General features: G+C 38.4%; 1 protein-coding gene across 1 annotated transcript in view; it reads right to left on the bottom strand.

The window, feature by feature from the left end:
- The window catches only part of DPP10 (dipeptidyl peptidase like 10), a 442,364-nt gene that overhangs the window by 22,379 nt on the left and 394,252 nt on the right, over positions 1–25,733 (bottom strand). The window contains exons 10-19 of the mRNA XM_075069831.1: positions 22,502–22,517; positions 21,785–21,908; positions 18,578–18,616; positions 17,312–17,419; positions 13,165–13,256; positions 11,737–11,784; positions 10,596–10,717; positions 6,126–6,173; positions 3,753–3,851; positions 3,574–3,643 (exon numbers count right to left, since the gene is read on the bottom strand). Coding sequence (XP_074925932.1) covers positions 3,574–3,643; positions 3,753–3,851; positions 6,126–6,173; positions 10,596–10,717; positions 11,737–11,784; positions 13,165–13,256; positions 17,312–17,419; positions 18,578–18,616; positions 21,785–21,908; positions 22,502–22,517 — 766 coding nt within the window. The remainder of the gene's footprint in view (positions 1–3,573; positions 3,644–3,752; positions 3,852–6,125; positions 6,174–10,595; positions 10,718–11,736; positions 11,785–13,164; positions 13,257–17,311; positions 17,420–18,577; positions 18,617–21,784; positions 21,909–22,501; positions 22,518–25,733) is intronic.

Here is a 25,733-nt window from a genome sequence, read left to right as displayed (position 1 = left end):
CTGGATCAGGTACTAGGCACATGCATGACATGCAGGGCTATAATCCCCTGCTGAAACCATGGAGCTGCTTTGTAGAGACTGCTATAGCCCAATGGCTGAAGTACAGTTTGGGGTGAGGGGCGTTACATGCCACACAAACCCTGCCTAAGTAAGAAGACTGTGAAACTTCAGCATCCTGTGTGCACTTAATTGTGCATCTAAACTTGCTGAAACCTTGGCCCTAGAGATACAATAAATCAGCCAACTCTTGCCTTCCCTCTCAACTGCTCCTTGCCCCATTCTTTCTTTCCTTCCCCTTTTCCTAAATTCACTTGTATACTGCAATCCTGTTGATATAAACACTTTAAACCGGTTTATATCTACAGAGAAAATATAATTCTAATGACATCTCAGTCATTCAAATTGGATCAGTACCAGAGAAGTCATTTGCTTTGCAAAGAAACAGATAGAAAGAGATAACACTAACCATGGTTATTGAGGACTATAGTGAACATCCTTTTTTCCCCTTTCAGTTCCTAGGTGGCTTGGTAGTTAGATCACCCCTTTGAGCCTATGCACAAGAAGATAAGTGTGGCTGTTCAGGAGTATTAATGGTTCCTCTGGGGATCTACCACTAAAATAACCACTGTATGCACACTCCTAATATGTGTGTGCAGAAGGGACAAAGTGACCCTAAGTCAGCCACAGAAGTACCACTTTCAGAAGGTAGAATGTCTGGGAAATGACATCACACAATCAGCCAATCAGTGTTACCTGAAACAGCCTGATGTCCTTCCCGGAAGTACAGTACTGCTTTTTGGAGGTGGTACTTCCGGTAATGAAAAGAAGCAAGATGTCAATTTTGAGGTTGTTTGGATGGACAAAATACCTAGTTTGCACATAGGCTTCCAACCACACCTTGCCTCAGAGACTGGAGCTATCCAAAGTCTGTATGAAACCTCTTGGCTCAGTCCTGCAATGGTCTCACAGACAGAATCCACATAGACTTCAGCATTCTCAGGTCTCATTTTGGGTCATCTCTAATTCTAAAAAGAGATTAATTTGGTGACCTCAGTGTAGAGTTTGTAGTAAACTGGACTCAGAAATATTACCCCTTTCTCTTCAGGTGGTGGGAGAGGTGAGTCACATTAGATGAGTTAGAAAAGGTCTTTTCTATCAGATTTTCAGCACTGATTTTTCATTACCATGTAAAAGGATTTATAAAAATAACTTCTGTTAACACTAACTGAAAATTCAGCACTGCAAAAGAAGGGGATTCACTGAAGAGAAGCAGAAATTCAATATTCCAGAGGTAAACATCTCTATTTGTTGCTAAGGTCCTTTCCCTCCCATTTGCAAACACCACCAAATAATCATTTTATAGGCATAACTATCTGGAAACATTAAGGTATCACTGACAGCCTGTTCACTGGAGACCTATAGATCTCTAATCCTGATACCATGCAAATCTAGAATTCAAACCCTGCCTCAGTACCACTCTTGGATGCTGAAACTTCTGGGGAAAAAAAAATTAAAACTCTCTCCAGACATCTGTCTTTATATGTGTGAATAATGCTCAGTCATAGTAGCACTTTCTCTTTTGCCCTCCTCAAATTTGTATTAACTTGTAGCACAAGAATTAAATATATGTTGAAGAATATTTATTTACTCAGCTTTTTGTAAGTCACTTTTTAAGCAAGTTACATGAAAGTCCCTGAGTTCTCTTATTTACAGAAAAAAAAGTATGTGTAACGCCATATGATACCAATTGTGCTGGTGTCAAATGTGTTTACTCTTTGATCCCCAAGAACAACTGCCTATAATATAAATGTGCTCAATCACATGCACTAGCAAGTACATACTCTCTCTCTCTATATATATAAATATATGTCTATACTCTACTCTCTGAAGAAGAGGTCACATTTTACATCAGCCATTAAAAAGAGAGATGCAACCACTAGTCTAACTGACAGATAGTCCAGGAGCCCAGTTTTCAAATGTAGGCACTTAAATGGAATGTTCAAATGACATATTGGGCATTGAAATTAGCACTTACTGCCTGTTTACCTACTAATGCATAAGAACCAATCTGAATGCTCAAGTGCAGGAATTCTGGACAACTTATTTAGAGGCTCATACTTGCATATTAGACCTTTTGTGTATAACTAAAAGAATCTTTGGAGATTTTTCATTAAGCAGAAAACACTAGTTTAATGTATACTGTCCTAGTGCTCATCAGGGATCACATTTTCAATACGCTGCATAGGGATTTAGCTGTGTACCCCTCCATTCGTTTTAATAGGTGTCACATTGTTAATTCCTACACACAGTACTGATGGAAAACCTATCCCAAGGCTGTAGATGATACAAGGCTGTAAATGCTGCATGCAAGTGGTATAATACAGGCATTAGACACAGGGCTTCCATGTTTGTTAACCAGAATTTGAAACCCAGTTTGTGCGGCTCCAAGGGAGAATATATGCCTGGGGTACTGAAAACATCAGAATGGATCCCAGAGTTCGAGTGTTCTAAGGCAAGAAGGGGAGCTCTTTTATGACCATTTTACTGCGTCCCTGCATGAGGAAATTGCAGTACGTAGTATTATGTGCACTTTATGTGCATTTTACCAATGATAAAAGAGTTAGTAACCACTGAGATGTGAGAAAAACAAATATGTCTAATTAGAAATACAGGGACAAATTATGTCTGCTCCAGTGTGGGTATATGGAGAGAGGAGATTGTGTATAATGAGAACCCTTACCTTAGCTATCCTGGACATAACACTACAGCCTTAACACTATAGCCTCACTCCCTGGGCAAAAATAGAGGATGGCTAATGCTGATAGAGACATTGATCACCGCTGACATATCAGAGTGGGTTGGAGGTATGATTATGGCCCTGCTTCCCTCCCCATGTGCATACATCCTGTGCACGGGTAAGCAGAACGAGGCTGGCTCTGAAAAAAACATAGCTAGTTTATTTCTATAGGTATAGCATGGGCTACCAATGAGTGCATCTGTCCTCTCATAGTCCTTCCACTTACTTCGGTGGGCAGTGGATCAAGCCCATAATGTCTCCAGCCACTGGTGCTCCAGTATTTTATCTTCTCTCTGCTATTCCCAAAGCAGTTGGGCTCTAGAAGTCTTAACTGACTTCTAGGCAGTAGCTATGACTATCAGTGATAAAAGAAAAAAATATACAAAAAAAACCTTACAGTATCTCCGCTGATGTAAACAGGCATGGTTCCATTGAAGCCAGTGGAGCTACTTGAGATTACACCAGGTGAAGATCTGGCTATATATATGTATATATAGCTATTGATACACATATAGCTATTGATAACATGAACCATGTTTATATTGAAAAGCTCACAAAACAGGTTTTTTATTAGACAAGACAGAAAACAGCATCTTCCTGATAACAAAACTTTTAGTTTACCAACTCAAAAGCTGTGTTATAAGGAAAGTGATATTTTCCTACAGTCACTCCCCTCAGACATATATTTTACAACTGAAAATACAGAAATAAATCCTCTCTTTATACCCCCATTTATCTACTTTTATTATTTTTAGTAACCCTAACTAGATACTTACATTATTAACAGAACAGCATACTGGTTTCGATCTGTGAAATCCTTTGGAAATGACAACTGTAAAGGAAGTTCTTTTAAGAAAAGAGAAAACCATTAAAGGCAGGAACTTACACAGATGCAAAATAGTAAGATTTGAAGAACGCTTTTTTCTGTGTTAAAGGAACATTTTGCTAGAATTACCATAATCCTCAATGTGAAGCATTTTAATTTCTGTCCGGAAAATCTTTTTCTTTAAAATAGTTTCTTTCAACACAGCATTATCTTCCAAAATGTAAAATTCTGTCGGAAAAAAACAGGAGTAATCAGGGTAGAAAAGATACAATGAATCACCATACAAGAGAGAAATGAAGATACCAATAATTAAAGAAAAATAAACAGATATACAATGTTAAATCATTTTATAGTTTCTTTCTTTAAACAAGTTTTATAACGTACGTACTTTGGAACTCAAAAGCCAAACTACCAGCTTACTTCACAATGTGCAAGGGGGAATTAATGATTTTCTCTTCTCTGTTCTGGCTTCAACAAGTTTTGTCTCCATTAAACATCAAGGGCTAAATTTTGTCTTGTGGTACATGGCAGGTGGTAGGAGGCAAGAGAAATACCCAGTCTCTAACCTTCGTTACCCACTCCATTTAGGACCCAGGCACAATGCAGATATTAGATATTAGCATAACTGATACATAATGGGAGTGTGGATCGTTGTACGGGAGACGCTACTATGCTGAGCAATGTTCTGTGTTTACAAGAAGGCAGGCATACAGTCCCTGCCAAAATGGATACCTGACAGTAAGCAGTGGACTAGGACTGAGAGAGCACATGATGCACCTATCACCAGGAGGATTAAGGAGATTGCTATCCTTAGCACCTGCCTGTCCAGTGCAAGAAAATGACCCAGGACACCTTTCTTTGGTCACTACCTTTCTGTATTCCTCCCTCTCCCACACTTCAGTGAGGAGCCAAGGCACAATCTGGCATAAAAGCCAAAGCCAGATTTGAAACAACTCTTTTGCATTTGGATGAAAGGTCCTACTGTTCTTTTTTATCCTCCAATCTCACGCCATTAATGTGGATGTTTGAAATCATATATCCTCATTTAGGGCAACAGAGGATAATCTAACTAGAATGTTAATTCTGGGCAATCAACCAAAATGTTATAATTATAGTGTTAGGATATAATAATTTGAAGTAATCTTTAATCACACTCATTCTTTTATTAAAAGAGGGGGATTATCTAATCTTGCACTGAAACATTACAAATAATTTATCTCATTATTGGGTTGTTTTTTGTTGTTGTTAATGGTAAGCACTCTCTCTCTCTAGACCTACTGCCTTTTCTTCTTTCCATAATGATCTACATAAATCCCACTCACATTTATGCTTTGTTTCCTCACAAATGGGAATTTTAGAAACAAATCACAAAGAGCCAAATTCTGCTCTCATAAATACTGACCAGCTCCACTGAAGTTAATGAATTTACACTGAGTGATATACTTAGCCCCTGGATCCCTTCTAGGATTTCTGCAGTATAGAGTTTGACAACTACAATAAATAGTAATATTGAAAATATGAAGGAGAAAGGGCTTTATTTTTTAAGCTTTTCCTTAATTAAGGACTGGGATAGTTATCAACATGCTGTAACTCTATTACGTATTTGAAAGGTCTGATCAGTATGACATTTTGAAGATGTAGGGCCAGATCCTCTGCTGTGGCTGAGCTTTGGTTGGCCCAGACTAGAGGAGGGTGGACAAAGATGGCTTCATGCCACCTTTGTAGCCCTGGGATCTGGGAAATAACGTGCAGCAGCCTGGACCTCCGGCACAAGTTTAGAACCTCTTGAGGTTGCTTTAATTAGTGCCAGGAGCCTATGCTGTAGATTGCCAGGGTGGAGGAACGCTGGGTGGGATTGGAGGGTCTGGCAATAATTGTGGGGCTACACTACCTGATGTCTGTGGCTGGTTTGCATTGTCAGAGTAGCAAAGCAGCCAGGGAGCAGCAAAGGACCACAGCAGACAGCATAATTAGCAAAATCTGAAATGTAGAGGTAATGGACCTGATCTCACAAAACTCAATTCTTGGAATTCCTATTTAAAATATCAGTGAAGGCACTTTGGATTTGCACCAGTATACTAAGAGCAGTACTTGGTTCATTGTATGTAAGTTAAATTTGACGATCAACCCTTGGAAGTCTGTACTTTAATCCAGAATAATTGGATTATAACTTTAAAAACATTTTTAAGACTACAGAAGACATGCCATAATAGAAACATAATTTACATAGTGAGTGAAAGGGATGAAGAACATCCTGCCACCTAATTAACTCAAGTGTAAATAGTAGATGAAAGATATGCATCTAGCCTAACATGTATCTGAGAAATCCTGGGAATGTTCTAGTCATTTGATTAATTTTTTTCTCTTATCACTTCCAGCCATGTTTATTGCTAGAATGTAATTAAGACAGGTTTATGGAAATGAATTGCACATTTTTTTTCTTTTACTTATGTTAAAACAAAGATTACAATAAGGAATTCCTGTGGAATGGTGCTTACTTACTTCCAGGGTTACTTGTAGTGTGCACGCTAACAACTGGAACGCCTGGTCCTATTTTTGTAGAGGGAGAAAAGTACAAAACACAATTAAAATAGAAACTGTTTATGAGCTGCTCTGAACTTCAACAAATAGCAAAGATCGCAGTATTTGAAGGAAGGTGAACACAGAGATGACAAAAATCACTTTCTGATGCAAATCTACAGAAGTGCAGTAAAAATATCATATAATTCCAAATAGTCCCATAATCAAGAAACTCTTTTGGTATCCACTTTCTAAGTATCACAGTTAAATGCAGGTTTAATATACTGAAGTATTATTTACTATATTGCAGTAGCGCCCAGAGTCAGAAAGCACCAGGACGAGTATCCCATTTTAGTAGATGCTCTATAAATATGCAGGAAGACATGGAACCAAATTCTGCTGTCAACTAGCCTGGTGTGGAACTCAAGCAGCTTCACTGACTTAAATTACTCATGATCTTGAGTGGTGTAATTGACAGCAGAATCTGATCTGCAGTCTCTTCTCTGAATAGTTTACAGTTTAAAAAGACAAAGAGATAAAAAGGGTGAAAAGGGGGCAATGGTTTTAACCACTGCACGTGGCATATTTGTCTAAAAAATACATTCTAAAACAGGAAAGAGACAAAAAAGAAGGTAAGAAGGTCTTGTGTTAAGGAACAGAACTCAGGAGATCTAGGTTCTCTTCTTGGATTTGCTAATAACTTCCTGCAGGAGTTTGGGCAATTTACTAAAAAAGCCCAACCAACCAACCAAAAATTCAGAAAAGAATCTAAATGTTTAGTACTGATGTTTTTAAAATAAAGCATTTCGATTTTTTCATTTGAAATGACTTTTAGTTTCAAAATTTATTTCCATTTTATTTAAAAATTAAAATATCTTTTGAAGAGCTCAGAAAACCAAAACATTTTGTTTGACCTGAAATTATTATTTTACTTTCCAGTTTTCCAAAAAATAGAAACAATTTAACTTTGGATTGACCTAAATGATTATTTTCCACCATTTTTCTGATACTGCAGTTGAACAAAAAAGCAGGTATTTTTTCCATCACTCATCAAGGACCACCACAGGAAAGTTTATAAACAAATAAACACAGGGAAAATCTGACAGGATACCAGCTCAACACTAGTTATAGCAAACTGGGAATTAATTCTTCATTCAAGTCTCTGGAAGTGCTCAGGAGATGAAAAGGGATGGGATAATGAGACAGTGCTACTGACTGAGGGCAAACAGGAAGTTAGACTATAAAAAGTCTAGAAGTTAGACTATAAAAAGTGCTCACAGGCGAACAGAAGGTGAAAGAACTGAAGCTTGTAAGGATCAAGTCAACCCAGCAGCCTGCAAAGAGTTAGCAGAGATGTGTTTTTGTTGCAGTTTTAGCAGGGCCTTTTGTTTGTTTTAGAATGTGTGTATGTGTTGGTTTACCTCAAACTCTTGTAAGTAAACAAGAGAAAAGCTTCTGTTGCTGGACTGTGCTGCTGACTCTGACACCTTAGAAATGTTGTGCCCCCTATACAGTCATTTTTGCACTACTCTACTGGTCCCATGGGGCCATACTGCTGCTGTAACTAAGCTGCTGGAGATTCCCAGGTGCAGTAGAAATGACTGTACTCCATCTTCACATAGGAATTATGCTGGGAATATACCTAGAGAAGAGGCATGTGCAATCCCACACCGGAAGCTCTAATTTATATTGGGAATAGGCAAAAATAAAGCTGGTGTGCAGCCATCTCTGCACCCCCATAGTCACCTTGGGGCTTGTACCAAGTGCAGGGTCATGCTCAAGGTTTGAGCTCATAATCAGACATGTTAAGCATCCATAGATCCCATCAACTTCCAGTAGAGATATGGGATCTCTCTATCTCTAAAAGTCAGACCCTAATGACCAGTCCTAGTATAGTGAATGTCAAAGCTGCGAGAAGAATTAAGGTCATTCTCATTTCAAATGTACAAATAAATAATTCCACATCAAATAAATTTTACTAAAACATAATAAGAACAAAAGCTACCGAGCCGAGCACCTCCTGGCACCTGGCAGTGGTTCAGTACCGACTCAGAAGTAAGAAATCCCTTGCTGACTTGCTCATACCACTTCCTGCAGCACCCCAGGATTGCCTAGGTCGTCTCCCAATCAAGAATTAATCAGGAAGAACACTGCTTAAACCATGTTTTCTCTGTAATGCTTTTATCTTAAGAATAAGATAGGCTTTCATAAAAAGAACTGGGTGGCAACTTTTAACTGTTGACAATTACTCTAGTATCGGCTTCTGAGGAGAAAGCAAACAAGTGTACTTGGGCATCCTGTCTCTGTCGAGAATAACACAGTGAAGACAGGGAACTGTGCAGCCTGGAAAGACCCTGGCCAGAGGGAGTAAGACATGGGTCTCCACTGAAGAAAGGCAATGGGTGGGGAGCTGGAAACCCGAGAGTGAATGTACTTGCTAGACCACTGAGGGGAAACACAAGTTCAGATGACCATGTGTGTTTGTTTATTTACAGGTGTCTTTATGAAAATACCTCTCATTTTAGTCACTACGCATTTTCTAGTCTATTTTCTAACCGAATGGATTTTTTTTCTGTGAAACAGAAATACACAGTTGGAGAGAGAAATAGATGTACATGCAAAGAAGTGGAGTGTTCAAATGTGTTGTTAGATGGCTGTATTCTATCATTTTCCACCTGCTGCTAGATGGGCAGCAAAACAGGTGCTCATAAAAATGTAGGCCCCACCTAGGGTGGCCAACTGTCTAATCACACAAACCCAAACACCCCTTGCACCACCCCTGCCTGAGGCCCTGCTCGCTCACTCCATTCCCCCTACCTCTGTCACTCGCTGTACCCCATCCTCGCTCACTTTCACTGGGCTGGGGCAGAGGATTGAGGTGCAGCAGGGGGTGTGGGCTATGGGCTGGGGCTGAGGAGTTTGGAATGTGGGAGGGGGCTCCAGGCTGAGCCTGGGGCAGGGAGGTGGGGTTCAGGATGGGGTGTGGGTTTTGGGAGGGGGCTCTGGGCTGGGGTAGAGGTGCAGGAAGGGGTGTGGGCTCTAGGAGGTAGTTTCTGTGCAGGATGGCGCTCCAGGCTGGGGCAGGGAGTTGAGGTGCAGGAGGGGGTGGGGCGTGCAAGCTCCGGCCAGGCGGTGCTTACCTTCGTCAGCGGTGCAGCAGGGCTAAGGCAAGCTCCCTACCTGCCCTGTTCCTGCAGTGCTCCCGAAAGTGGTTGGCACATCCCTGTGGTCCATGGGGGAAGCCAGGGGACTCCATGCCCTGCCCCCACCTCAAGTGCCGACTCTGCCGCTCCCATCAGCCAGGAACTGCAGCCAATGGGAGCTGCGGAGGCGGTGTCTGCAGGCAGAAGCAGCAGGCAGAGCCCCTTGCCTCCCCCAAAGGTCAGGCGAAGATGCTGGTTGCTTCTGGGAGCAGTGCAGAGCCAGGGAAGGTAGGCAACCTGCCTCAGCCCCATTGTGCCACCGGACTTTTTGTGGCCTAAAATCACCTGGTTTGGCTTCAGTAGCCTCTGGGAGATAGAGCCCGATTATGGGAGACTCCCAGAGAAACCAGAAGGGTTGGCAACCCTAGCCCCAACCTGCTATTAATTTCAGGATTGGGGGCCTACCAGTCCCTGTCACTAGTTTATAATAATACACATTCTGTCCTCTCATCTCCTTTCCATGACTCTTGCCTACTGCTTCTTTACATTTATTGCAGAGTCTTGTCTGGATCTAGATTGTAAAACTCTTAGGACAGCAGTAGTCTCTTACTCTGTGTTTGTATAACGCCTAATACAATGGGGCTTGAATATAGGTTGGAGCAATTTGCTCTACTGGAATACAGCTAATAATAAATACACAAGTGCAGGTCTTTGACATTCTGTTGATAAAAAGAGCTATTTATGTGGACTGAACAAGACCATACTTTTGGTAAATACATTAATGTCTAAACACACCTGCATATTAATAAATTAATGTTTATATAAAGCAAGTTTTTAGTTATGACCTGGAATTAATTGCACAGGATCAATCAAAACACCTATATATATTGCAAAGAGTAATTTATTTGTCAAATAACTACTGTCAGGAATTACAATAGTGTCACCTTAAAATTCCACATTTCCACAGTCTCTGCCTTGTAGTGTGAATTTTAATGACTGCAAAATAAAAATTATTATTATTATTAATAATAACAAACAATCCATTCCTTCCTAAAAGGATACAAGGAGTTTTAAAAGACCAGGAGCGCAGGAGCTACTAATTATACATTTTTACAAAAATGATCTTAGACTCCATAACTCCAATGAGCTCTGCACAGGGGAAGCCTGTGCCTTCATGGAGCTAGCAATTGAGCTTGTTGCTAGATTAGGGCCTAAATCACCCCAACCTGAAGATGATGTTAATATAGGATATACACAAATAAAGCACTACTTTAAATATTTATTATTGTGAACAATACATTTGACTTACCTTTACAATGTAGTAAAAAATGCTTGTTCATAGGACTAAACTTTGCACTGAAGTATGTGCACTGATCTTTCATGAAGTTGCATGAAAGACACTGGCGGTTCAGTAATCCAACAGTTGATACACTGAGAACAAAATTAGTTATAAACATCAGTAAAGTTTTATTTGATAGTATAACAAACTCATTAAGTGATGCCAAAGGCCCAACAGACAATAGTTTTTATTCTGATCTCCACTCTTCTGCTAAATTTTTTTTGCTTATTTTGTACCCAATAAGACATGCTGTTGGTTGCTCCATCAAGCTACAACCCTGCAAGCTGTTCTGTGAGGGAGGTCTTCTAAACCTGCAAGAAACAGCTTACAGGACTGAGACCTTAATTATTAAAGATGCCCTTGAGTGAGAAAAAAGTAAAAAAATAATGAGCATTAGCGAACTGTAGCTTTTAGAAATGTGGTTTCTGCATGGGTGAGGGAGTCTGCCCACAAATTTTAGACTGAAGGATTGGAGGCTTTGTAAATATAATTTTAGCCACATTGAGAAAGCTTTCTATACAGTATACCAGTATGAAGAATACATGTGTATTACACCACTGCATTTAGAGTTCACCTAATTTTTAATTTTATATTATATTCACATAAATATGACTGGCAATTTTTGAGCATAAAGTAAATTCTCTTTAATAATGAGCTGACTGATTCCTCACTCCATGCACTTTCTGCAGTCATTTATCTCTGTGCCAAAGTGAGTGTGAAACCTTATCACTCAGATTTGGTAGTAAAGATCATCAAAAAGAAAGGGAAATACTCTTGGGGATTTTTTTTTAAATCCCATCCTTCTCGGTTTTTCCTCAAAACCTGAAATCTTGACATTTCATTGCATTTTTCAAATGGCAAACATTTCAACCAGCTCTCTGGTTACTTTGAAAATAAAGGTTAAATATTTTAAAATATTGTTAGATTTTTTCAAAATACAATTTTTTTGTGAAATTTGAAATATAAATATACAGGAAAAATATTAACAAAAATTTAAGTTTTCTTGACAGCATTTTACACCTACATTGAGCTCATTTTAGCTCCGACACACAGAATCTCTTTCTAGTTTATAGTACTTGTGTGAGGGCTATTGTAAATTTCCCTTACTTACCTATGTAGCTGTCTTCCTCTTGGGGAATCTTCAGTGCTTAAAAAGTAACTGCCAAAGAAAGACAAATAAAATTAAACTCACTTCTGAAAACTCTCTGATCCATGTACTGTTAGGAAGAACTTTCAGCATGAAACCCAAACCCATGCAAAGCTCATTATGCAACAGAGCTGGGTGAAATTTTTTGCACTTTTTTTGTGTGAAATGTTTCATAAACTCATGTTGGTTCCGCTGAATTGTTTCAGTTAAAAAAAAAATTCTGAAAACGTCAAAAATTTCAATTTTTCAGTTCAAAATGACTTTTTGTTTCAAAATTTCTTTTAATATTATTTGAAAAAATAATTTAAAAGATTCAAAAAATGCTGGAAATCAAAACGATGCATTTCAATTCAGATGAAACAAAATGTTTCCTCCTGATCTTTTCGCATCACTGAACATTTTAAAAAAAATGTTTTTAGTTTGAACCAAAGTATTTTTTGGTTTTCTAAATTCCCCAAACATCCATTATTCACCCAGCTCAAATTACAAATATGCAGACAGCTTTACATACCTGGGCTGATATATGTTTTCATATCAAAACAACACTGAACTCTTGGGGGTGCATTATGGCTGCCTCCGTGTGGCATCTAAAGAGAGCTTTTCTTTTCAAAAGCCATAGCTGGATCTGTCCTTAACTGCATTCCCCAGTAACCTTGGAGGCAAGGGTACTGATTCTAATCTCACACAGGCTCCATCACTGCTGCTGAAACTCTTTTGACTTCAGTGGAGATCAGAATCAAGCACATTCTATTTATTTCTGCTTTATACAGATTTATATAATAAGGCCTGTTCCAAAGCCCACAGTAGTCTGCTAAACTCATTCCATTGACTTCAATGTGTTTTGTATCAGGCCCATTCTGTCTCCAGGCACTGCCATTCAGTCAGTGCACGTCCTTCCTTATTTAGGAACCTTAATATAGTCCCTGGTTTTGTTTTGACTAGGTTTTATTAATAAATTGGTTGAAACTCAATGGTTTTGGCTGAGTTCTCCTCTATTTTCTCATTTCAGTTTTTGTATCTGTTTGAACAAAGAACATCAAAGTGAAGTTTGGAAGGCTGGAATGCCCACATACTGAAACCAAAGAAAAGGTATAAAACCCCCGTGAACTCAAACCTGTGAGTTTTATCAAGTCTAATAATATTGCCAGGTTTTTTTCCCTTGGATTCCGGAAGGCAGGGCGGGAGGGTTGGAAAGGCTATTATCACCATGCTGTAGTTTAATTCCTTTTATTTAATCAACAGAGTGAGTCAGTAGATGGCATAGCATATCTCCATTAGTTATTCACAAAAGATACTTGCATTACCTTGGCAGATCAAATGTATGAAACTGCTCTTTGTACTATGATTATAATTTATTATTTTGCTTTGCAGACAAAGAACACTAATACTCACATCTTTTGAGTATTTTCATCATACGCCAGGATTTTGATAACTTCCCAGTTCCCTGATGTCAGGTGTCTCACACTGATTTGTTCCGTTTTAGCCTGCAGAGAAACGGTAAGTATTGACTTTCATCTTACTACTTATGTTTTTCTTTACTTAACCTGATTGTCAGCACACATCATTACTGATTTACAGCTTTGTAATCTTTTAATGTACAACATAACTCACTTAAATCACAAAACCCACATGCACTGAAAGGCATTGACAGTAAGGATCCTTTCTCCCTCAATATATTAACTTTTCCAAAGGTAGTAAAATCATGTCAGTTTCCATTGCAATACTTTTTCAATTACTCATACACAATATCAACAATAGAGGTTCTATATTTTATCTAGGTTGGCATATCTTTAATTTTGGCGCAAGTTTGATTTCAGCTAGAGGCTATCGCAATACATGCTGAAATTTTCATTATATTAAAAAAAAAACCCTTTAAACTAACAAATAAGTGTTTTTCTTCCAGAAACGAGAATACAGGTGCAAAAGGTTAAAGCCAGATCCTTAGTGGAGCAATTCACAGCAGCTGAGGATTTGACCCCAAAGCTGCAAGGAGCTAAACGTAAATAAATATCATCTGTGTTTCTTGAAGGTTTGCTTGTCCTTTACTTGCTGGAGTGGCACAAAGAGGCTTAGCCTGACCCTATGTATTCAAAATGCTGTACAAACCATCCGGTGAGGTAGGCAGATACGTGTTTTAATCCCTTTTGTTGCTAGCCTGGTAGGAGTTAAGGCAAAGTAGAACATGGTCCCTAGTCCACCTGTGTTACTTGCCATTTAAACTATCAGACCCTAAACTTCCAGCCATTAGAATTACAGTGTCTTGACTACTGAGAAAATAAAAAAAGACTGTTTGGGAAAGAATTGTATGGAAAGTGGAAAGCATTACAGGAAGTCCGAGATGACTCATCTGAGGTCAGGGTCACACAGTGCTAGGTGCTGTACGTATCTGCTTAGATGATAGAGACTAGAGGACTTTTCATTTATGACAAAGTTCCATCCGTGGCAGCACTGAAGGGAATTTTTAAGTTCTGAAATCACAGATTTCAAAATAAGCTGTGGTTTATATTGCTGATAAGTATTAAACAATATGGCTATTTTTCCAGGTTACAGCTGTAATACATAATTTATTATGCTTGCTGGCAATTTTTGTACTAAGCCATTTAAATTATTTTTAAATTCTCATACTATGGTAGAAAATATGAACCATTGTATATTTGTATATTTTTTGGGGAAAAAAACTAAATAAGAATTTCCAATAGACACATCGTTCCTGGTTCAGTCTAGTTTTTTAATTAATTTATTTTCAATATGATATAAATTACTAAAGGTATTTGGGAACATAACATAGATTGAGCACTTTATGTTCAACAAGTAAATAAATTGACAGGCTTTAACGCTTTTTAAAACAGTGCCCCAGAGAGATTAAATTGGATGCTTTTGATAACCTGATTTGGTTATGTAATTGACATTTTGTGTAACATTTTTTCTAAAACTTGGCATTAATAAGGTTGATTTAAGATGTTCTAAGAAAAACCATCACATTTCACTAACTGTGCTTCATTTGGATAATCAAACTCCAATGATTAATAGAAACAGAAGTGCATTGATCATTAAAGTTTAATTCTGTGTTATCAGACTTTTATCTTGGGGGCAATAAAACTGCTTAACTTCTCCTGTGTCTACAATGCTTACGTCTGCTTAACATTACCAATGAAAGATCTTAAGTGGGCAATTACACATAACATTCCATTGTTTACTGCAAATGTTCATGGTGGATTTTGGTTTTCATGATGCTGAGTACCAACCACCTATTTAAAATGCTGCTGAGGCAACCTGTTATGCTTCTGTGACTCTCGCAAAGTGTGACAAATATTTGATATGACAAAAGCCTTTATGTGAAATGGTTAATATAATTTTTATGTATCCATGTTTGCTTTAGAAATGGACAATCAGATTAATACAGTGTGCAAAGCACAGCATATAAACAGATTTCCTATCCTTTATTGCCCCATGTCAGCCCCATTACCATACAGAGTGTTGCTTACTGATGAATAATGGTCAGTAGATGGAATGTCTGGTTTTCTCGTATACATGTAGATATATATGTAGATAAAAACTAACTCCAGGGAGCAGTTATACACTAAAAAAACAAATTCATCACTAGTGTAAGGTAGTACAATTCCACTGAAGTCAGAGTTATACCTATTCATACTCCTGGTGAATTTGGCCCAAACAGTCAAAGGTCTTTGCCACTTTGCAGTTCTATATTCCCCATCTCCTTATTCTGCTGAATAGGGATGGACTGCTAAGCAGCATTTAATCACATGCTTACCTTTAAGGACATGTGTAACTCCCACTGAAGTCAATCCTTAAAGTTAAGCATGTGCTTCAGTTCTTTGCCGAACAGGAATGGATTTAAACATGTGCTTATATGCTTTATTGAATTGGGGCTTAATTTTCCCCAAAACTTTGGTCAGGTCTAATGAAGCAGCCTACAAGTTCCCTCCAAACTTTTTATTGGCACTAACATTTAGTATGACTTCACAAGACATTTTCCCTCCATTTTGTTATTATTTCAAGTATTTTTGAATGCTACACAGCACCATATAATGGGAAAGATGTCTAAATAGGACTTCCTTGCTTGTTATATTAGTCCAATATTGTCTGATTTTCATGCACATCACTGATTTATAGAAAGATGGAAGTTTGACACGTACACTTATTTTTCCCATTCTAAAATCTTAGGGCACGTCTTCACTGGCAAAGTTAAAGCGCACGTGGCTTGTGTAGTTATGGCACAGCCACCTCCACCAGGGAAAATAAACCACCTCCACAAGGGGAATAGCTATCAGCACCTCCTTGTCGCTGGTGCACTGTCTACACTGGCACTTTACAGCACTGAAACTTGCAGCGCTCAAGGGGGTGTTTTTTCACACTCCTGAGCAGAAAGTTGCAGTGTGTAAAGTGCCAGTATAGACAAGCCCAAGTGATAGATTAAGGTGCAACTGCTCTTTTCTTTTTTTCACACTGGATTGTGAACAACATGATTTCTACTGAGATCAACATGAACATTATCATAAGGGTGTGATGCCAAGGAGCACTGGTATCATGGAATGGCTGCTATTTTAATTCCCTAAGGCCCCTTTGAAAATCCCAGCATAAATTGTCTGGGGTATGTGCACCTCTCTCCTTGTGTCCTATTGAGATCAGCGGAGCTACCTGAATTAACAGCCCCCTGATTTAAGTGGGAGCTGGAGGAATTCTCAGCTCTAGAACTTCGGGTCAGATTCTCCAAGGGTTTTTGGTGCCTCACTCCTATTGATTTCAATTGAAATTAGGGGCCAAAATCCATTAGAGGATCTGGGTCGTAATTTCTATGCTAGTTCACCACAGTCCAAATCCACTGGAACTTCTGGTCACACTGCAAAGCTCATCCTTTGTCCTGGCTCTTCCCTGGCAGGAGGGATAACCCGAAGAAGCCAAAGTCATTGGAAAATGTAGCACTTGGAAGGGGCAGAATTCTAGTGTGGTTGAATTTTGGAGGGTTTCAGATTTGGACATTGGTTCCCGTGTATGTTTTATCAATTAAATTTTGCGCGTGCACCCAGAGTTCTGGACTGACATTTAAAAAAAAATAAAATAAATATATAAAGTAAAATTGGCATTTCTGAAGATTTCCTTGATTTCCATATTCATATGGAACTTTTTGCATAAATAAGGAGCATTATCTTGCTATAGAGGATTTAGAAAGCAAACAATGTCTCTGACTAGTTTTGAAGACAGGAAGAGAGAATGACTACCGGGTGCTGTGTGAGTGCCTGCTGTTGACAGATCTATTGAGCATCTTACGCACCAGCCTACTATGGAGAGAGTGTTCATCCACCTTCCTGACTACATGGTGCTACAAATGCGTCTTGCAGAAGAGCTGTGGTCACGACAGAGAAAAGGCCATTCCCATTATACATATGTGGAGGCTTTCAAGTGTTTACTTAGGGCGGTCTTTTGTTTGTGTAAGACATCACCAGGGACACCTCTTACCAATATGCCTGGTGAATTATACAACCATTCCCAAAAAATATGAACTGAAGCAAAAACTTACCTGGACAATAAGCATGGCTATGTGATGGAATTCACCTCGGCCACCTTGTTTCACTGGGACTATCATAAAGAACTTACTTCCATCTTTGGAGAAAACTGGCTCCTCATTCTATAAATATAAAATTGTTTCAGTTGTCTCAAACTGTGTATTAAACTCTCCATTAAATAATCCGCTTGGATATCTAAACCTGTGGACTGTCATTGCTTACACGAAGATTAAAGAGGTGTTCTTCGACTTTCAGCATAATCATGTCTACATACTGCGGTAAAAATAGTGGAACGAGAATGGCTAAACCTCAAAGGGTTCTGAGATAAGGTTCAATTCAGCAGCTATAAATTTAGATGCTTTTTCAAAACAATTTTGCCCAAATATTTGGGCTGAAAATCTCACAAAACTGACACTCTCTCATGTGATTTTTGGTATGGTCCTCTTTCGCTAGTGTTGGAAATACTAGAGAGTTTCCTTTATGGGCGTATGTATAATGAAAGAAACAAGTTTTATTGATAATGGTGACAAATGCTGTCTACTGCATCAATTTAGCAAAGCAAACTTGGCTTTAACAGGACTTGAGCCACTGTTTCTGAATTTGGATGGACATACACACATGTAAGTGCTTTGATGAATCAGTGCCCTATCATTGACTGTTCAACTGTGTAAGTAACTTTGCCTGTTATGCATCTCCTAATCCAACATCATATAGAAATGTTAAAGGAACACCGCCTACCATAAAATCATAATTTTTGATAATTTTTTCTTACATATACCTTACAAGATGGAACCTGAAATGGGTTTTAAATAAGTATGTTTCATCCATTTTTGCAAACTGTTGGATTTTTTATTTGAATCTGTGAAAGTGGAACCATTTGCTGACATTTTGGTTCTACAAACAATTCATGTGCGTGAACTTTGTTATATTATTTTCAAGCATTCCTCTGGAGCCCTGTACGACCTCTTTCCCTTCTACTCTTTTGCATCAGTTTTGAACAGAAGGAAAAAAGGAGTAAAAACATTTTTCTCTGAAAAGTCAGCAGATCAACGCACACAGAAGTCAGATCTGCTGTGCAAGAATACATATGCTGCGTTGAATTTTTACAATAATTTTTCTGATGATCATGTTATATTAATGTGGGGGGTCCTGAAAAGTGAATATTTTACTTTTAACAAAAATGTCATTTTACATTTTGTTAAAGAAAATAAAATAATGAGATAAAAGTAACAATAGAAGCAGCTATGCACTACACATTTCACACATCATTCATACAATACCTGTTTAGAAAGCCACACTTCTGATGTAATCTCATATTTCTAAAAGAGAAGAGTTATCTTTATGAAATATATACAGACCAAAAAAAGCCTTACATTAATCAAAATGACTCTTTATATTTAATGTTTGTGTCCTGTGTTACACAGCTCTAACCGAGCAGTTCTCAAACTTAATTACACCATGACTCTCTTTTGACAACAAAATTTACTACATGACCCCAGGAGGGAGAACTGAAGCCTGAGCCCACCCGAGCCCAGCTGCCTCAGACATAGGGGCCAAAGCCAACACCCAAGGGCTTCAGTCCTGAGTGGGGGGCTGCAACCTGAGCCCCGCTGCCCAGGGCTGAAGCCGAAGCTGAGCCTACCACCCAGGATAAAGCCCTCGGGCTTTGGATTCAGCCCCAGGCCCCTGCAAGTCCAACACTAGTCCTGGCGACCCCATTAAAATGGTATTATGACCCACACTGGGGTCCCAACCCACAGTTTGAGAATCTCTGTTCTAGTCTTTCCATTGATATTATCCCAAAAATGTACAAATACTAAAAAGGTTATAACAGATGATAATTTAATTATAAATTCAGCTGTCTTTCTGAATTTCCAGGATAACTAGAGACATAAGATCTTTTAAAATCCTTTTTTATTAGCTATCAAAAAGCTTTGAACAGACAATAATATTTGGTTTTTAACTCTAGGAATCATCTGACAACTGGAAATTTGTAAGACCTTCAGCAACATTGGCTAAACAGCCCGCAACTGATTTCTATCATTTGTTTTCATCTGAACATGCTTTTCATGGGTCATAGTTTACTTTAGTTTAGTTTCATGGGTAATAGTTTAATGAATACATCAAAATCTTAGTATCTACAATATCATGCTTCATATAGGGCCATTGCCTTTACACCATACCATACAACCAGGTACTCATACATCTACCAGTAAAATAATATGGGATAGATTTGCAGCTGCTATGAATTGTCTTAGCTGCACTGAAGTTATGACAACTGATACCAGCTGAGGATCTATCCTCTGGAAGAGTGGTCCAATCAACTGAAATTCAAATGGCTATCATAATTTGATCATTTCTTTTGATATAAATGTTTTTGGAATTGCAAATGAATACTGACAAGCTCTTGAGATATTTATAGAAGTTGCATATGCATTAGCACTGACATGGTAATATACGCTGTAAAATATTCTTGCACTGAGGATTTTTCAGTTCACTTAGAAAGCCACGAGTCTTGTCTCACTGTCACTGAAGTCAATGGCTAAGCTTTCCCTTGGTCTAATGGGAGCTGTGACAAAGTGGGAAATATCCGTGTTATTTTTTATGAGTATCATGCATACCTCTGTGTTTGTCTATGTGGGTTACTTGATATGGAGGTAGATCAAAATGAGTTTGAAAGAAGGAAACCAACGGGAAACAAAACAATGGCAAAGATAAGGTGTTATCATAGCTATCTAAGCCTCTATCCAGGCTAGACTGTTTTACTCTTCCCAAGGCTAAGCCTAGCTTACAAGGGAATCCTAAACCTTAAACATGCTGGCCTCAGGAAGGGGATGGGAGGAAGCTGTCAGCTTCTGCAGGCTGACACAGATTGACTGAGAGTAAATGTCTGCAGCAAGCAGGCTGTATCTTGTTCCTCAAATTGAACAAGGGGCACCAAGAATAAGACAGTCTACATAGGGGTTTGTGGTGAATGCTAAGGGTAAGACAGACAGTATATGTATGGGTCTCTTTGTTGTTTTAAATCCACTTCTCTCAATGCTGTGAACCTTTTGGCAAATAAATCTACTTTGTTTGAAGAAGCTGCTTCTGTGTCACTGCATTTTATTACTATCCACATGATCCCGGCTGGAAACCATTCAGTGAGTGGTTGGATTGTTGAGTTTTACCCCAGGAGAAGGGGAGAGGTGGGTATTGAAAAGGGTGCACTTGAGGGACTGGACACAGCTACCCAGGGCCATGACAGCAGTGTTTATATGTTTGAGATTCCCAGTTATGACAACAATCAATACGAATGAAATAAATATATCTGAGACGTGTTCCAGAGCAGTTAGTGTAAAGGTGTTATACAATGTTCTTTTCTTTTTCTTGTACACAATCCAATCACACCCTAGCAACAACCTCCACTCTCCTGTACCTGTCACTTTTTGTGGTCCATATGAAGGTATACATTCACAAATATTTTTAAAGGCACCCAGATGTATAAAAAAAGTATTAAGAGGGATGGGTTACGGGTGCACGTGTCTTTGGAAATAGAAAGGTATGAACACCCAGTTTCCAGTCCTGTTTTAATAGAACTCAAGGAGATTGTTATCATGGTCTTCAATTCAAGCAGGACCCACTGGGTGTGAAGACATGTTTGTGTGAGAGGAAAATGAGGAACCATGAGTTGTCCTGAACCTTTGTGAAAAAACTTCTATTTTGAAATGCTGCCACATTCTATCATCACACAGAGGCTGCTGTCAGAATCAGCAGCAAAAGCATTAAAATAAACATTCCTTTTGATGAGACTGGCCACTTTTTAGAGCTGTGTTATCATGGCTTCTTCTACCTGCAGGAAATCTGGAATTACAAAAATTCTCTTCTCCACTAAATGTTCAGAACTTAAGCTCCCCTTCACACACCCTTATGACTCCATGACAGTCACTATATATGATTTCCTTTGAAGCCCAAGAATTCTCCTCAGTCCTCCCAGAAATGTCAATTTCAATAAAAAACACAGTGTTATCTTAACCATAAAATATATTGTTCATGTACGATGAGCCTCCGGGGACTATCCTGCATCTTTCCATTAAATCCATGCAAACCTTTATAGATACTAAGGTCTGGAATGGAACTATGTTGGAAGAAAGAACAGTGACTGGACAGCTGAGAGTACCTGAACGGATACATCTTGCCCCTGCGTTAGCTAGCTGTAAAATACCTGATTTTCAGAGGTGATGATCAGCTGAAGTTAAATAACGAACAAAGCACAGGAACTCTAAAAATTAGGTCTCTCGATTTTACTGATTGCATGAAATCATTTCATCATAAAATCTGGAATTCTATTATTTCATTTATCTCCATGTTATCTGATTATATTTAGTTAGTAATTATGGCATCAAAAGGCATTCTGAAGACTAAACTCCAAGCACCTTTTTCTGGTCATAAGGATAAATATCAGGTATACAATCTGTGAAAGAAAGAAACAAGGAAATCTGACTTACCTTGCTACAAGCCCCAGTCGTGGTCTCACAAACCGTAAGAATGGAAATGTTCTGTGGTCTGTTTAACCATCTCACCACAGTCTTGGTATTGCTTACCCACTTTACCATAGTGATGTAGTATTCTCTGAGGTAAACATAAGTTTTAAAATATAGTGGTCATATAAGGTTGTGTAATGTTTTAAATTATAATAGTAAGTAAACCAAATCTGGAAAACAAAGCCTGAACTGAGTTGCTCCCTGTGAAAACATCGGTATTGAGGGATGGAACTGGATACCAAAATGACAAATATATTGGGTCATGGATGCTACCACTAGGCATAGTGGTTATGGCACGCTGCTTGCCTGGGAAGTTTCTGCTCCTTTAGCAGTTATCTTGCAATCTTTTAAGTAGCTGTGAGCCATATGCACCTTCAACAGCCTTTATTCCACATGACTATATGCAATAAATTATTCAATGAAGATTTAAAGTGTACAAAATACAGACTGTAAATATGTCAGATGACTGCCATATTTAAGTTTTCCAAAAATATATACTGTCCATTTTGATGCTGATCCAGCAAACCACAAAAACATGTGCTGAACTTTGTGCAAGTGAGTAAGGTCTTTTATGAAAGAGAAGAGACTTGTGCTTAAAGCAAAGCACTGAAAGTTAGGTATTGGAAACTATCAGGACTGTGCCATTGAGTCATGGTCAGACTAAAAGAAGAATAAATTTACCTGCATTCTTGTTTGTCTGTTTAGTGTTAAAAGCAAATAAGTAAAAGGAGAATGTACTCAGAAAACGGATGTTGTACCTGAACTTTCCTAGACTAACCAGGTGTTAATGAATGCACTTGTTTTTAAAAATAGTCTGCAGACTGCAGTATTTCTTTGCTATGCCAGATGCTTCTCTCTCCTGGACATATAGCAGACATCAAACTAAGAGAAACAAACTTTTGCACAAACACTCAATCCCCCCCTCACAAACCAAAAATCACCCACCATTGCTTTGCAAGGTTTGTGGGATCATTTTAAAATGCCAGTGATACACTGTAAGTATTATATGCAGGGACTGAATGAAGAGAAATCAGATGCTGTATCACTGTTAGTCGACTTTCACTGTAGCAAATAAGTTGTAGTACCAGACAAACTGTCCATCCCCAGACATGTTTGGCTCAGCAAAGGAGTTCAACATACAGATTTTAATGGCACAGAATATCTACCTACCTTCTACTGAAACCCTGTTATGCTGTCAAACTAAAGATGTTACTAAGAAGGCCTGTTGCAGCTTATCATCATAAAGAAACTTGGTACGCTTGCTTCAATTCACTGCTTATGACAGCTAGCAGCTTCTAAAGTCCAGCTGAGAAATGCTCAATATTGGACTTAAACAATATGTCTAGAAATTCAGTCCCACTTTAAACTGAGAGTGTTAGCTTGCACTTAATTCATTTTTTACTGTAGTTTTGATGGAAGCTTCATTACTTCTTAACAGCAGATATTTATTATAGAGTCTAAAGATATCTCACTACATCACGGATGGCCAGCTGGTGGCATGTAGGAAAGTTTTGATGCTGCACACAAAAGATAATGGGCCCAGTAAAACAATGCAGATGCCCCAGGTCTGAATTTGACCCCATGTTTATGGCACGTGGTAGAATAACAAAATCAGCACACATTGCCTGGGACTATCTTTCCCTGTTTTTCCACTTGACTCCACGTGATATGGATGTTTTTCCAGAGTGTGATCTGATATGCTGACTGAAACTAGTAACTAGGGGGTTAGTATTTGCATTTTGAATATTTAATATCAAACCACATCAAACCAGTAGTTTAAACCAAACCATAATGTAACCTTCCAACAAATATCATGTGAACCTATGATTAATTAAGCATGTAGGAACTGTGCGGGAATGGGCATACTAAGTCACTCTGTGGGAATGGTGCATACACAGTCTGGTTAACATTAGGAGCGGAGAGAGAGGCTTGAGAATGCTTGGTAAGTATGGAATCTTCACAGTCTTTAGCTGCTAAAATTGAAAAAGACTCTACAGAGCATGTGCAAACTGTAATTTTTAGAGGTTTATAAACTGGCTAAATTTGCTCAGATTTCATGGGGACACTGCAAAGCACATTTCTGACACAAAAGCCACCTCCCTCCTAGCACATGTCAAGTTCCTGCTCCGAAGCATGGGGGCACAAGAGATGATGAAAGACAAATTCACCTGAATTTTTTAATATGGGGGACACAATGTATTTTCCCTAGCCTCGTTCTCTGAAACGGCTCAGCCATTTTGGCTGAAAATTAATATATCAGTCTAGGGCAGACACCTGCCATGTAAACTTGCAGAATGAATGGTTAAAGTTTGACAAAGTTATGAGCAGCTGAAAACAGAGTCTTATAATTGGTAGCGTTGGGCAACATAGGCAGGACTTGCATATATGTATATATGTTACACACACACACACACACACAAGCACACAACCCGTCCTTCTTTGAGATACACTCAGTTGAAAGAGCAAAAATATTTTCTTACAATTTTTTCCTTTAATTTGGTGGTCTAAATTGAGACACTATGTTATGTTCATAGCATAATAATTTGCTAACACATTAATTATCATTTAAGAATGTACGATCCTCCTATCTCACTTGTGCGTTTGGGGAACTTAGTGAATGAGACAATATGTGCATTTTCTTATTGCCTGCCATGCTAAGTGCTTAGCAAAGTCAACAGAGACAGTAATCTGAACAAAGAAAAGGGATTTGCATTGAATTACACTGAAAGCATAGTTACATTCACAATCTAAATTCACCTGAAGAGTGGATACTTAGATTTGAATTAGAATAGTTTGAAAAAAATGTTTTGACCTTTAAAATAGGAATCCATCCAAGAAAAAATCCAAATTTCCAAATTCAGACAACTTGCTTTAATGAAGTCATTGTAGTCTAATTTAGAGTCAATGGATAGGTTGTGAAACATATCTACCGATTAGAGTAGCAGGAAGTTTCTGTTATTTAACACTTGTGGCAATGGAACGATGGCATACCCTACTGTATGGTGACTGTATGAATACTTGTGGATTTGGTTGAATAAGTACAGCGTGTGCTAGCATGAACAAGCTATGCCATGTTGCTCTTTTAGTTTGCTGGCAGATTGTCTGCTAAGAAAGGTAAACACTAGATTCTTGCCCTAAGAATGACTTCCTAAAATATTTATTGTGTTTTTTAAATTATTTATACTGCTGTGTATTAGAAAGAGGTACTATATGCATTTATGAATACTAATGGGAAATTTTTGCACTTATGAACACTGGTGCAAAAGTTAATACTGTGCAACCATAAATGAATTCTGCAAGATAACCAAACTCATTACAATTGGGTCCTGCTGTATGCTATATTGAAAGGAGGCTGGTCTTTTGTTTAAGGAAAAAGGACAGGGACTCAGGAGATACAGATTGATGGATCTCCCACAGACTTCCTGTGTGACTTTGGACAAGTCAAGCTAGGTCAAATTACAAAGGATGAATAGAAACAAACAACACAAGTATGTAGGGACAAAATTAGAAAGGCCAAGGGACAAAATGAGATCAAACTAGCTGGATACATAAAGGGTAACAAGAAAAAAATTCTACATATACATTCGAAGCAAGAGGAAATCCCTAAAGATGAACCAAACTCTAGAGAATTTTTAAAGGCTCCCATGACCCTTTTTTTTGAGAAACACCTTGGTGATCTTATTACAAATGGGACTGAAAAACACTGATTGCTGAAACAAGCTAGTACTAGCAGGGGTCGGCAACCTCTCAGAAGTGGTGTGCTGAGTCTTCATTTAGTGACTCTGACTTAAGGTTTCACGTGCCAGTAACACATTGTAATGTTTTTAGAAGGTCTCGTTCTATAAGTCTATCATATATAACTAAACTATTGTTGCATGTAAAGTAAATAAGGTTTTTAAAATGTTTAAGAAGC

The sequence above is a fragment of the Chelonoidis abingdonii genome, chromosome 10 (genome assembly GCF_003597395.2).
Source record: "Chelonoidis abingdonii isolate Lonesome George chromosome 10, CheloAbing_2.0, whole genome shotgun sequence".
Lineage (NCBI taxonomy): Eukaryota > Metazoa > Chordata > Testudines > Testudinidae > Chelonoidis > Chelonoidis abingdonii.
This window is presented reverse-complemented; position numbering and strand designations above follow the sequence as displayed.